At 45.1% G+C, this 14,970-nt stretch overlaps 2 protein-coding genes across 3 annotated transcripts in view; both read right to left on the reverse strand.

Annotated features, from left to right (window-relative positions):
* LOC132571892 (uncharacterized) overlaps positions 1 to 14,970 on the reverse strand; it is an 851,656-nt gene that overhangs the window by 830,392 nt on the left and 6,294 nt on the right. The window lies entirely within an intron of this gene.
* Positions 11,726 to 14,970, reverse strand: part of LOC132571225 (zinc finger protein 709-like) — a 1,224,940-nt gene continuing 1,221,695 nt past the window's right edge. For both annotated transcript variants that reach the window (XM_060237950.1, XM_060237949.1), the window contains one exon: positions 11,726 to 14,077. In XM_060237950.1, the coding sequence (XP_060093933.1) occupies positions 11,985 to 14,077 (2,093 nt within the window). In that variant the 3' untranslated portion in view covers positions 11,726 to 11,984. The remainder of the gene's footprint in view (positions 14,078 to 14,970) is intronic.

The raw sequence follows: 14,970 nt of genomic DNA on the forward strand, positions 1-14,970 counted from the left end.
ACTCACGTGGCTACAAAGAGGGAGAGGAAAAGATATTTTAAAAAAAGCACATAGTGAAAGAGATAGGAACCAAAAGTGGTAGGGGGTACCAGTTAGGGTACAACTTTGCTTTATCCTTTTGATTAAGCCTTGACTGTAACTACGTTCTTTAAGATAGGTCCATGTAGGCAGCTGTGTTGGTCTGAAGCAATAGAACAAAGTTGGAGTCCAGTAGCACTTTTAAGACCAACCAAGTGTTATTCAGAATGTAAGCTTTCATACACATGCACACTTCTTCAGACAAGGAATGAGGTACGGTGAGCAGAGCTACATATAGCTGGTGGGCAGTGGTTGAGAATGCAAAATGGTACACAGTTAAAATCCAATGGCAAAATGTTCTTTCACTTTGTTAGTTACACTATTTTGCCATTAGATTTTAAATTTGTACCATTTTGCATTCTCAATCACTGCCCAAGAGCAATATGTTGCTCTGCTTGCTGTACCTCATTCCTTGTCTGAAGAAACCAGCCAGGGAGGCAGTGGGGCCCTTGGATGACCATGGGGTAAAAGGATTACTGAAGGAGGATAGGGAAATGGCTGAGAAGCTGAATGAATTTTTTGCCTCCGTCTTCACTGTGGAAGATGAGAACTTTTTGCCCACCCCAGAACCACTAATTTTGGAAGGGGTATTGAAAGACCTGAGTCAGATTGAGGTGACAAAAGAGGAAGTCCTACAACTGATAGACAAATTAAAAACTAATAAGTCGCCAGGTCCGGATGGCATACATCCGAGAGTTCTGAAAGAACTCAAAGTTGAACTTGTGGATCTTCTAACAAAAATCTGTAATCTTTCATTGAAATCTGCCTCCGTTCCTGAGGACTGGAAGGTAGCAAATGTCACCCCCATCTTTAAAAAAGGTTCCAGAGGAGACCCAGGAAATTACAGGCCAGTCAGTCTGACTTCAATACCGGGAAAGTTGGTAGAAACCATTATCAAGGACAGAATGAGTAGGCACATTGATGAACACGGGTTATTGAGGAAGACTCAGCATGGGTTCTGCAAGGGAAGATCTTGCCTCACTAACCTGTTACATTTCTTTGAGGGGGTGAACAAACATGTGGACAAAGGAGACCCGATAGATGTTGTTTACCTTGACTTCCAGAAAGCTTTTGATAAAGTTCCTCATCAAAGGCTCCTTAGAAAGCTTGAGAGTCATGGAGTAAAAGGACAGGTCCTCTTGTGGATCAAAAACTGGCTGAGTAATAGGAAGCAGAGAGTGAGTATAAATGGGCAGTCTTCGCAGTGGAGGACAGTAAGCAGTGGGGTGCCGCAGGGCTCGGTACTGGGTCCCATGCTCTTTAACTTGTTCATAAATGATTTAGAGTTGGGAGTGAGCAGTGAAGTGGCCAAGTTTGCAGATGACACTAAATTGTTCAGGGTGGTGAGAACCAGAGAGGATTGTGAGGAACTCCAAAGGGATCTGTTGAGGCTGGGTGAGTGGGCGTCACCGTGGCAGATGCGGTTCAATGTGGCCAAGTGCAAAGTAATGCACATTGGGGCCAAGAATCCCAGCTACAAATACAAGTTGATGGGGTGTGAACTGGCAGAGACTGACCAAGAGAGAGATCTTGGGGTCGTGGTAGATAACTCACTGAAAATGTCAAGACAGTGTGCGTTTGCAATAAAAAAGGCCAACGCCATGCTGGGAATTATTAGGAAGGGAATTGTAAACAAATCAGCCAGTATCATAATGCCCCTGTATAAATCGATGGTGCGGTCTCATTTGGAGTACTGTGTGTAGTTCTGGTCGCCGCACCTCAAAAAGGATATTATAGCATTGGAGAAAGTCCAGAGAAGGGCAACTAGAATGATTAAAGGGCTGGAGCACCTTCCCTATGAAGAAAGGTTGAAACGCTTGGGACTCTTTAGCTTGGAGAAACGTCGACTGCGGGGTGACATGATAGAGGTTTACAAGATAATGCATGGGATGGAGAAAGTAGAGAAAGAAGTACTTTTCTCCCTTTCTCACAATACAAGAACTCGTGGGCATTCGATGAAATTGCTGAGCAGACAGGTTAAAACGGATAAAAGGAAGTACTTCTTCACCCAAAGGGTGATTAACATGTGGAATTCACTGCCACAGGAGGTGGTGGCGGCCACAAGTATAGCCACCTTCAAGAAGGGTTTAGATAAAAATATGGAGCACAGGTCCATCAGTGGCTATTAGCCACAGTGTATGTGTGTATATAAAATCTTTTGCCACTGTGTGACACAGAGTGTTGGACTTGATGGGCCGTTGGCCTGATCCAACATGGCTTCTCTTATGTTCTTATGTTCTAAGAAATCTGCATGCATACGAAAGCTTACATTCTGAATAAAACTTTGTTGGTCTGAGGTGCTACTGGACTCCTACTGCGTTCTACGTTCTTTAAGTTGTTTGTACTAGAAAATTGCTGAAGACCGTTTACTTCTATCTTGGCCTGTGTTTCTTTCTCTTTCTCTCTCTCTTTTTTCCTCGTTATGCTAATAAAGGTTGCCTTTAAACAAACAAAAAGGCACATGGAAAGCAAAAGAGAACGGAGCTACATCACCGGCCCTGGTGAAGACACCTGAGGATTGGCCCAGTGGATCAGAAGTAGTGTCCTTGGGCTACATATCAGGCTTTTCAAAATATGCCTGTACTTTCCTTCAGGAAAGTAAACCTTCTCTATATCTCCCGCAAATGGCCAGATGCATTAGCCAATAGCTCTGTCCAAGTGGGCAGCAGTGTTGCCCACCAAGAACCTAGAATATAGAGCATCACTGCCCCAGACAGAGTGTTCCATCAACAGCTTGTGGTTAACAGCCACTGATGGGCCTCTGCTCCAGATGTTTCTCCAGTCCCCTCTTGAAGCTATGCTTGTAGCTGCCACCACCTCCTGTGGCAGTGAATGCCACATGTTAATTACTGAAGAAGTGCTTCCTTTTATCTGTTCTAAACCCACCGCTCATTAATTTCATTGACTGCCCATGAGAAAGGGAGAAAAGTACTTCTTTACCTTTTCTTTCCCATGCATTATTCTGTAAACCTCTATCATGTCTCTGCTCAATCATAATTTCTCCAGGCTAAAAAGCCCTTATCTCTTTAAGCCTTTATTCATAGGGAAAGTGTTTCAGCCCCTTAATCATTTTAGTTGCCCTTTTCGTCACTTTTTCAAATCCTATGAAAACTGCCTGTTTAGGCTCAATCTTTGTTTCCTGTTAAATTAACCGGTTTTTGATCCACAGGAGGACTCCCTTGACTGCTGAGTTAAATACCTAAGAGCCTTTGAGGAGAAACTTTTATCAAAAAGCTTTCTGGAAACCTACCTAAGTGGGTTAACCTTGTCCCGGTCAGGGCAAAGAGGCTGCCTGGATGAAGGAGAGAATGTGGATGCGGGGGAGGGGGAGAGAACTGGCCAGAACATGACATGGGTGGGAGCTGATTGGCATGGGATCCTGGAGACAATTTTTGTTTTTTTGTCATCTTCTGGGTTTGGAGCAGGGGTCATTGTGTGGGGGATGGGGTGCTTGTGAATTCCCTGCATTGTGCAGGGGGTTGGACTAGATGACCCCGGAGGTCCCTTCCAACTCTTGTGATTCTGTCAACTCAGATTTCTCCCGTCATGATCACACGTGGGACTCCTTTCTGGTCCTCCCAGTGACCGCAAGAACTGAGAGTTTATTGATAGTTTTCAAAATTCAGATCCCCACCTTTTTGCCCCCCCCAGGCAGCTAAAAACTTAAAATATACCCCAAAAACTGCATTTTAAAATGATTTAAAACCCCACCGACCAAAATAACGCAGACGATAGCAGCGTTCCTCTCTGCCGGGAATGAAATGTTTATCCCACCAGGACTTATTGCTGAGCAAGCTTTCCCAGGATCCAGCTGCAAAGGGCCTCCCTGCACATCTGGAGCCCTTCCCTGTCATTCGCCATTCAGCTGCAAAGTCCTCCCCCACCCCCGCAAGAGAGCTTTTCCTCTCTTCCGCTCCCCCCCCCGCTCAGCCTCTCTGGCAAGCAGCTCAGTCATTTTAACCCTTTCAGTGCTGCAGCCGAATAAAAAAGCTTCCGGTCCTGTAGAGGAGAAGCACCAGCCAGATGGTCAGAGCGGGCTTTGCTGCTCAACGGGGCTGCTGCTCCGGAGTCACTCTGCACAGGGCTGCGCTCCTAGGGGATCCCATGCTGCTCGGCCATCTCAGGACACGGCACGAAAAAGCGAATTAAGGGAAACTGAACAGTAACTGCTTCAGACCAAGCCATCTGAAGCAGGCCTAATCGGAACCCTCCCGGAGGCCTGTTCAATTGGGTTCTTCCTCCTAGGAAAGTGATTTTGGGATTGCATTTGAAATCTGGGTTCCTCCTGTAACATCTCCTCTGTTTCTCAAAACCAAACACTTGTTATATGTGACCCTTTCACACATATTGTGCGGCTCTCGTAGCCTCCATCATCCCGTTGGCCGGCTCCGAGAAGACATTTGGTTCTTTTAATCGCTTTTCCAAGCCAAGCCAGCTAACGGTTTGGAGAATGCATTTAAAGTTGCTTTCTTTCCACCTCTCCCGTTATATTTACCGTCCTTGCTGCTCTCAAACACTTGAAGAAGAATTGCAGATTTATACCCCACCCTTCTCTCTGAATCAGAGACTCAGAGCTGCTTACAATTTCCTTTATCTTCCCCCACACACACAACAGACATCCTGTGAGGTGGGTGGGGCTGAGAGGCCTTTCACAGCAGCTGCCTTTTCAAGGACAAGTCCTGCGAGAGCTATGGCTAACTCAAGGCCCTTCCAGCAGGTGCAAGTGGAAGAGTGGGAAATCAAACCAGGTTCTCCCAGATAAGAGTCTGCACACTTAACCACTACACCAAACATGTCTTGTGGTTTTCAAACATCTGACATTTATTCTATTTGGCTCTTACATTAAGCAAGTTTGGCCACCCCTTCCTGGAGGCACTTATCATTCTGCCCTATTGGCTCTGGTCGCCATCTCCTCCTTGGGAAGTTCCTGGAGATTTGGCCACTTTCTCTTACCTCAGAGGTTTTGAGGGGTATGCAGATAAATATTGCCAAGTGGGAGGGGTCTAAGGAAGGGCTGCCTTCAATTGCTGCTTATAGTTGCAGACAGTTTTATGCAGCTTGTTTTTTTTTTTGAGGGGGGGTATTCATGGTTACTGAGTACTGGCAACTTGCAGGTTACTGAGTACAGGCAACTTGTACTCTGCCAAGTCATGGGAGAGAAATTAGTGGAAAGGGCAGTTTTCTGTATGAGTACTGCCTTCCCCCTTTAAATAAAAACTACTGGTCTGAGGAGTTATAGACAGCTTCAAGAGGGGATTGGATCGACATCTGGAGCAGAAATCCATCAGTGTCTCTTACCCACAAGGTCTAGATGGAACACTGTCTGGAGCTCTGTATTCTTGGTGATCAGGGGACAACAGTGGGAGGGCTCATGGAGGTCTGGCCCAGTTGATGGACCTCCTGATGGCACCTGGGATTTGACTCCTGGGTGACACAGAGTGTTGGACTGAATAAGCCATTGGCCTGATCCAACATGGCTTCTCATGTTCTTAGTGACTAGTAGCCACAAGGTATAGATGGAAACTTTGGGGCAAACTGTATTGTGGGAGGACTTCTAGTGTCCTGGCCACACTGGTGGACCCCCTGATGGCACCTGGGCTTTGGCCAATGTGTGACACAGAGTGTTGGACTGGATGGGCCAGTGGCTTGATCCAACATGACTTCTCTTATGTTCTCAAGTTAAAGAGACCACCTTCTAAAGCAGGGGTGTCAAACATGCATCCTGGGGGCTGAATCAGGCCCCCGGAGGGCTCCTATCAGGCCCTTGAGCAACTGGTTGTCATCTGCTTCCTTCTCCCTCTCTCTTGCTTCCTTGCTTTACAAGGCTTGCTCAGTCGCACAGGCGCTACAGAGCAAAGCCTTTATTTTCTCCACTGTTGCCCCCTTTATTTTCTCCACTGTTGCTCCCACAAGCACCTTCCTTGGGAAGGAAGAGCTTGCTTTGCCTGGCTCTCTCAATTGCACAGGAGAGCTACTGAGCCAAGTCTCTCTTCCTTCTAGTGGCTGAGGCTCCTCCCCCTCTTGGTTCCCTGGGGAAGGAAAGAAAGAGTCAGAGTTTCCTTTGCCCAGCTCTCTGGATCCCATGGGAGAGATACAAAGAAAGCACCTTTAAGACCAACGAGTGCTAATGTTTTAAGCATGTTTTAAACTTTTTTAAAAAAACCCTTTAATTGTGCTTGTCTGTGTCCTTTATAAAGTTTATATCTCTGCAACCTAATCTCAAGTAGGTACACATGCAGCCCAGCCCAACATGGCTCAGCCCAACAAGGTTTCTCATTCTTCTTATTATTAAAACCTCCAAAGAAGGAGAGCCTACCACCTCCTGAGGAAGCCTGTTTCACTGAGGAATTGCTCTGTCGGGAAGTTCTTCCTGATGTTGAGCTGGAAACTTTTGATTTAATGTCAACTCACTGGTTCTGGTCCAACCTTCTGGGGCAACAGAAAACAACTCCACACCTTCCTCTATATGACAGTCCTTCAAGTACTTGAAGATGGTGATTATACCATCTCAGTCATCTCCTCTCCAGGCTAAACATATCCAGCTCCTTCAGCTTTTCCTCACAGGACTCACAGACTGCTCGCCATCTTTGTTGTCCTCCTATGAACACATTCTAGCTTGTCTAGCTTGTCTGTCCTTTTTAAATTGTGGCGCCCAAAACTGAACACAATACTAGACAAGTGTCCCCCATCTTTAATAATGCATTAGATTTTTCCTACCTAAATGCAGAACTTTACATTTATCCCCATTAAAAATCATTTTATTTATTTCAGCCCAGTTTTCCAGTCTGTCAATATCATCCTGTATCATGACTCCACCTTCTACTGTATTTGCTACCCCTCCCAATTTAGGATCATCTGCAAAGTTAATAAGCATTCCCTCTATTCCTTCACCCAAATCATTTATAAAGATATTAAACAAAACAGGTCTCAGCACAGATCCTTGAGCCATTTCACTTGGCACTCCTCTCCAAGAATATGAGGAACTATTAACAAGAACTCTTTGGGTGCGATCTGTCAACCAGTTACAGATCCACATAACAGTAATAGAATCCAAGCCACATTTTACCAACTTGTCAACAAGAATATGTGGAAAAAGCCGTACTGAAATCAAGATAAACTATGTCTACAGCACTCCCTGCATACAGCAAGGTAGTAACTTTCTCAAAAAAAGAGATCAGGTTAGTCTGACTTGACTTGTTCTTGAGAAACCCATGCTGGCTCTTAGTAATCACAGTCATCTTTTCTAAATGCTCAAGGACTGACTGACTGATTATTCATTCTAAAACTTTTTCAAGTTTCCAAATTTCCAACGTGGAGTACAGAGAAACTCCATCGTTTTAAAGGGCATCTTATGCTTCCACTTAAAAAAGGTGCCCCATGGGACAAAGTTTATGGCATGTTATAACAATTCCACCCACCCTCAGGATTCCCTCCATCTTCTTTGACCTGCACACATCAATGAACAGATGCCGCAAATCGCAGATGGGGGGAGCAGTGGATTGAAGTGTAATCTGTCAACCAGTTACAGATCCAGGCAGATAAGACAAGTTGGCTCCATACCTGGAACGCAGCGACTTGACTACAGTAATCCACACAATGGTCACCTCAAGAATAGACTACTGTAACACCCTCTACATAGGGCTGCTCTTGACTCGGACCCGGAAGCTGCAACTGGTGCAGAATGCTGCAGCCAGGTTGGTATTGGAGCTGCCTTTACGGGTGCACATCCAACCTGCACTGGAGACGCTGCACTGGTTGCCTGTAGCGTTCCGAGCCCGGTTCAAAGTGCTGGTTATGACCTTTAAAGCCCTATATGGCTTGAGACCTGTCTACCTCCGGGACCACCTTTCCCCACACGAGCCCCAGAGAGCACTACAATCAAGTTTGTTAAATCTATTAAAGATACCTGGGCTAAAGGATGCCTGTTTGACCACTACGAGGGCAAGAGCCTTCTCCGTGGCTGTGCTTGCCCTCTGGAATGCCCTCCCTGAGGAGACTAGGTCCCTTCCAGCTCAACATTTCTCACAATTCCGCAGGGCCTGTAAGACATATCAGTTCAGGCAGACTTTTAATAACTGGAGGTTCTCTTAACGTCTACAGGTGTGTGTACTATCTCCCCCACAGTATCAACATAAATTATTTTAACCAGACAGAATGCCATCTAAATTATCGGGCCATGTGTGTCAAAGTGTAATGCCAGGTAGCAGAGATGTAAACTTTATAAAGGACACAGCCAAACACAATTAAAGATTTTTTAAAAACTTAAAATATGCTTAAAACGTTAGCACTCTTGCAATAATTTATTTACCTTGCTCTGAATTATTGCATCAAAATCTGGAAACAATGTCTGTGCTGCAGCAATCTTGAGTATGCTGTTCGGTTGTGTATCTGTAAGCTGCAAGCCTACTTTTGATTTATTGCCATTCATTACAGAAATCTCATTCTTTGAACCTAAGTGAGGGGAAAACATGAAATGGCTGGGCATTGCGAACTTTTGTACATAAGTTGCTTCATGTGCTAGTCAGACAATAAAGAAAGTAGAGGCTTTGCTCTGTAGCTCCTGTGTGATTAAGCCTGGCAAAGCAAGCTGTGATGCGGAAGGAAGCAAGAGAGAGGAAGGAAGCAGATGACAGTGAGTTGCTCACAGGCCTGATGGGAGCCCACACTGGCATCCAGCCTCCCTCATAAGGACATAAGCGAAGCAATGCTGGATCAGGCCAATGGCCCATCCAGTCCAACACTCTGTGTCACACAGTGGCCAAAAAAAAATGGTGCCATCCAGAGGTCCACCAGTGGGGCCAGGACATTAGAAGCCCTCGCACTGTTGCCCCCACAAGCACCAAGAATACAGCGCATGACTGCCCCAGACAGAGAGTTTCATCTACACCCTTTGGCTAATAGCCACCCTCCCTCCAGAGCTCTTCAGGAAAAACGCTTGCTCTGGGCTTCAGCCCCCAGGATTGTCCAGGATTGAAATCCACAAATCCCACTCTCTCGATCCCACCAATCTCACCCACCACACACACACTGCTTTCTAAAAAGAGTATAGTAGTTTAGTTTATTTGAATTCTATCCTGCTCCATTTCCTGCAAGCAGGCCGCAGGCCAGTGTACGACATAAGATATATAGCAACACATAATAAAATGCATACAATACATATTAACTCCAGTACTATTTAACAGTTAAAAGAGTCCCATGGTGCAGAGTGGTAAAGCTGCAGTACTGCAGTCGGAGCCCTCTGCTCCGATCCCAGCGGAAGCTGGTTCAGGTAGCCGGCTCCAGGTCGAGTCAGCCTTCCATCATTCCGAGGTCGGTAAAATGAGTACCCAGCTTGCTGGGGGGAAAGTGTAGATGACTGGGGAAGGCAATGGCAAACCACCCTGTAAAAAGTCTGCCGTGAAAGCAACGTCACCCCAGAGTCGAAAACAAAGTCTGCCGTGAAAGCAACGTCACCCCAGAGTCGAAAACAACTGGTGCTTGCACCTTTACCTTTTTCTTTAACAGTTTGCTCTACTATTGGATGGTGTCACACATCTATAGTTAGAATAGCTGGCAAACAATCCATATTCCACCCAGAGGGAAGGGTCTAAACAGGCAGAAATAGAGGTGGGAAAGAAACCTGGGAGAGGCCACTGTTCTCTCTGACCCATCGCTGTCCTCAACCATATGCCTGGCGGAAAAACCAGGGCGGCATCACAAATGGTGAAAAACAGTTCATCCCTTGTGATTCCAGGCAGCCATTTTGGCCCTCCTGCCATTTCAGGCCTCCCTGTCAGGAAAGAACCATTGGTCAGTTTAGGATGCAAGCTGGTCACATTTAGGAGCACATATTTCCTCAAAGGCTTTCCGAAAAGGCAAAAAGAAGCCACACAAAGAGCTCCACAAACAAAAAGGGGCAATCGCTAAAAAGGCCCTTCTTCATGGAACTCATTTCTGAGCCCACAATCAAAACAGCCAATCATCAGTGATGGCAAAAGAGTCTGAGGCAGATTAAAATTTAATTAACTATATAAAAACACCCACAAACCATAGGAATAAACCAGAAATAAAAGGTAGGATATTTTTTTCCTTGCAGACCCTAACACAGATTCCTTTCCAAACTAAAGTAGTGAGATGAAAAGAGGATTTTCTCAGTCAGATCATTGAAGGCATGGCCTCAAGGAAGGAATTGAGGAAGTGCGAGGAGTTAGAGGGGACATTACTCATGGAGTCCAGGAGGGGGTTCAGAGCAAGAAAAGGAAACCTTCCATCTCCTCCCTTCTGTTTCTGTCTAGAAGAATTCAGAGTTGGGTGGAAAGAACAAATGGGTCTGAGGAGCAGGACCAGATCTACATGTTTTTTGAGGGGGGGCAGAATTGAAAAATGATGCCCCTTATGGGCCATTCTGTCTTATGGTTCCACAGAATACAATGGACTCCATACCCAATTTGGCACACACACACACCCTTCCATCAGAGCCCAGGGCAAACACCTCCCTCTGCCTCCCCCTAGATTCGGCCCTGCTGAGCAGCAGTCTTATCTAACGTTGAACTATATCTCACTGCATTTCGGTATCTCTGCTGTGTTTCTAGGTAACAATAGAGAAGTAGGGGGGCAGTTTGGTGTAGTGGTTAGGTGTGTGGACTCTTATCTGGGAGAACCAGGCTTGATTCCCCACTCCTCCACTTGCAGCTCCTGATCTGACCTTGAGTTAGCCATAGCTCTCACAGAGTTGTCCTTGAAAGGGCAGCTTCTGGGAGAGCTCTCTCAGCTCCACCCACCTCACAGGTGTCTGTTGTGGGGGAGGAAGGTAAAGGAGATTGTGAGCTGCTCTGAGATTCAGAGTGGAGGGCAGGTTATAAATCCATCATCAACATCTTATTTTTTCTTCGCCTCCTCCCCCCAGAACTGGATTTATCTGGACAAGGCAGACGCATGCATATTGAATTTCTTGCTACAACACAGTTTCCAACCAATGGACAAATGCCAAGCTGGCAAAGTGTATCAGTAGCGTGTAGCTGGCTCTCGCGATGAAATTAGGCAGGTTGCAGCCGATTGGTATGCACATATGGTAACATGCCAGTGTGTCATCAATGTGTCATCAGGGCTCATTTTGTAGCAGGAGTTCCTTTGCATATTAGGCCACACACTCCTGATGTAGCCAATCCTCCTGGAGTTTACCGTAGGCCCTGTAATAAGAGCCCTGTAAGCTCTTGGAGGATTGGCTAAGTCAGGGGTGTGTGGCCTAATATGCAAAGGACCTCCTGCTACAAAATGAGCCCCAATCAAGGGTAGATACGATTGTAACCATTTTGAAAAATTTCAGAGCAGCTTGGTAATGCTCACGATGGCCTAACTCTGCTCTTAGTTCATTGCAATAAACTCCCCCCCACCTTCCTCCTTCACCTGAACTCCAGCTGTATGTCTTTTATTGGCTAAGGACATTCAAATGTGCAGATTCATACAACACTCTCCTATGTGGATTCCACAATAGTTAAGGAGGCATGGGCTGGTCTTGAGTCTCCTTCTACCATCAGAACACATCCATTCTTTCTTCCTCATCTGAGCTCTTTTCTTAGCCCAACTATTTCTATAATTTCTTCTAGGTTATGATAAAAGTTTCTGGGCAGATACAAGGTCTTTACAAGATTTTACATAGATTCAGCCCTTTCTATGGTCTTTGGTTTTATTTTAGATGTCAAATAAGAGAAAAGCACTTTTCACAAGCTAAGTGGTCATATGGTTTCTCCTTGTGTGGGTTCTTTGATGCTGCTGAAGATGGCCATGCTGATGAAATCTGTTCCTACACTCTGAGCATTAAGAAGGATTCTTTCCATGTGAGTTCATGGATATTTTTGAAGATTACAGATCTGAATGAATCTCTTTTCACAATGAGCATTCAAAAGGTTTTTCCTTTATGTGTATTCTTAGATGCTGTTGAAGAGCGATGATCCAGTTGAAGGACTTTCCATACTCTGAGCACTCAGAAGCTTCTGCTCTGTGTGGGTTCTTTGATGCTGCTGAAGATTGTCACTCCGATTGAATCTCTTTCCACACTCTGAGCATTCAAAAGGTTTTTCCCCTGTGTGGGTTCTTTGATGCTGTTGAAGGTTGCCACTCTGACTGAATCTCTTCCCACACTCTGAGCACTCAAAAGGCTTCTCCCCTGTGTGGGTTCTTTGATGCTGTTGAAGGTTGCCACTCTGACTGAATTTCTTTCCACACTCTGAACACTCAAAAGGCTTCTCTCCTGTGTGAGTTCTTAAGTGCTTGTGAAGATGGCCTTTCTGACTGAATCTCTTCCCACATTCTGAGCATTCAAAAGGTTTCTCCCCTGTGTGGGTTCTTTGATGCTTTAGAAGATTGCTACTGTGACTGAATTTCTTTTCACACTGTGAGCATTCAAAAGGTTTCTCCTGTCTGTGGGTTCCTTGATGCCGCTGAAGATGGTCACTCCAACTGAATCTTTTTCCACACTCTGAGCACTCAAAAGGTTTCTCCCCTCTGTGGATTCTTTGATGCTGCTGAAGACTGCCACTGCAATTGAATCTTTTCCCACACTCTGGACATTCAAATGGTTTCTCACCAGTGTGTGTTCTTAGATGCTTTTTAAGGTCACAGCTATGACTATATTTCTTTCCACATTCTGAGCATTCATAAGGTTTCTCATTTGTGTGGGTTCTTTGGTGCCTTTGAAGGTCACAATTTCGACTGAATTTCTTTGGGCACTTCAAGCATTCAAAATGTTTCTCCCCTGTATGGGTTATTAGATGCTGTTGCAGATGGCCACTTTGACTTAACTTCTTCCCACATACTGAGCATTCAAAAGGTTTCTCACCTCTGTGGGTTCCTTGATGCCGTTGAAGATTGCCAGCCCCACTGAATCTTTTCCCACACTCTGAACACTTGAAAGGTTTTTCCCCAGTGTGATTTCTTTGATGTTGCTGAAGATTGCCAAGCTGACTGAATTTCTTTCCACAGTCTTTGCAGTCATAAGGTTTCTCCTTTGTATGGGTTCTCTGGTGCCGCCGAAAATTGCTACTGTCACGCAATCTCTTTCCACATTCTGAGCATTCAAAAGGTTTCTCCCCTGTATGGATTCTTAGATGCTGTTGAAGACTGCAACTGTGACTGAATCTCTTTCCACATTCTGAACATTCAAAAGGTTTCTCCCCTGTGTGAGTTCTTAGATGCTGTTGAAGACTGCATCTGTGACGGAATGTCTTTTCACATTCTGAACATTCAAAAGGTTTCTCCCTGTTGTGGGTTCTTAGATGCTGTTGAAGATTACCACTTGAACTGAATTTCTTTCTACACTCTGAGCATTCAAAGGGTTTCTCCCCTGTGTGGGTTCTTAGATGCCGCTGCAGATGGCTACTCCGCCTAAATCTTGTTCCACACTCGGAGCATTCAAAAGGTTTCTCCCCTGTGTGTATTCTTTGGTGCACAAGAAGCTGTGATTTGTATTTAAAGTACTTTCCACACCGAAAGCATTTGCATGCCTTCATTATACTGTGCTTTGGAAAGTGTATGTTATGCTTTTTTCCATCAGAGAATGCCATTCCAGTCTCTCCTGAGTGAATCCTTTGGTGTTTAATAAGGTCTGATTTCTGCGAGAGACTCTCACTGCTGCCTGAGCACCTATAATGTTTCTCTCCTGCATGTGTTTGTTGATGCATAAGGAGCTCTGCTCTCCAAAGGAAGCTCTTTTTACACTCCAAGCATTGATGGATCTCCTTTCCACTGTGCATTTGCAAATGGATATTGTATTGGGTTTTATCTGAGAAGTTCATTGCACACTCCGAGCAGTTGTCTATTTTCTCTGCCACATGAATTACTTCACAGATATCCCTCCCTTGGAAAGGAATGAGTTGATCCCTCTTCTCGAACACGTGGCTTCCTTTCGTCCTCTTACATCTGCCTTGATTCCTGAAGTTTCCTCTCACATCTTCATTCTTGTCTTCATCGGGCAATTGCTGCTGAAATTCCTCACTCTTCTCATTCTTCTGATTATCCCCTGCTGGAATAAAAAGAGAAATCCCATTACATCCTGGGCGGGCAGGGAAAATTCCAAGGCATCTCTGTGACTGCAGTAGGAAAGAACTGATGGCCCTTTAGCCTCATTCAGCTTGCCTGATCTTATCTAACCCCCCATACCTTTCCTCAGAATATCAAGTGTTTAAGGATCCCATAGCCCCTCAACAGTCACAGCTGAGCTCTTGTCCAGAAGGAGCTTCTGAGTCTCCGGATTTCAGGTCCTAGGAGGCCTCCTTCCCTCCTAGCCCAATGGTCTTTATAATCCTACCAAACCAAGAATTGCCAAGAAGAAAAGCAGAAAGCCACTATTATTCCTTGCCCATTGTTTTGACATATCTATGAAGGATATCCATTCACAGCCAGCTTATTTGGGAAGAAAATACCTTCTTGTGAGGCAAAACACTCTGATTTCCTCCCAAGGGTTAATGTAAATATTAGGCCTGCTCCGGCTTGTAGGTGTCTGTAATTGGCCCTCCCTGCCTACACTGTCCTTATCTTTTTCAAGGCTGAATTCAAGAATGTGGTAATCGACCCATCATGGGAATCTGTGTTTAGCTTTGTAACTAGATGAGAGGAGAGAAACAAGAGTGAAGTCGTCATCTTCTAGAAGGTTCATCAAGCAAGCTCCCTGATTGGATTTGGAAGATCACTTGACACCAGAGGGCAACAGACTATAGTTAAGCCATAGACAAGATGAAAGGCATGCTGACTTTGTGTTTTGAGAGGACAGTGGCAGTGACTATGCCAAGCTCTGTTGCAGTGGACAGCTACATAGATACTGCTTGGCCCTCAGGTTTGGATTCTGATATGTAAAAGCTGTGCCATCCAATACCAGATATTGAAGTATTAGGTAGAAAAATTAGCTTTCTTATTTTT

Source organism: Heteronotia binoei, chromosome 5 (assembly GCF_032191835.1).
Source record: "Heteronotia binoei isolate CCM8104 ecotype False Entrance Well chromosome 5, APGP_CSIRO_Hbin_v1, whole genome shotgun sequence".
Classification (NCBI taxonomy): domain Eukaryota; kingdom Metazoa; phylum Chordata; class Lepidosauria; order Squamata; family Gekkonidae; genus Heteronotia; species Heteronotia binoei.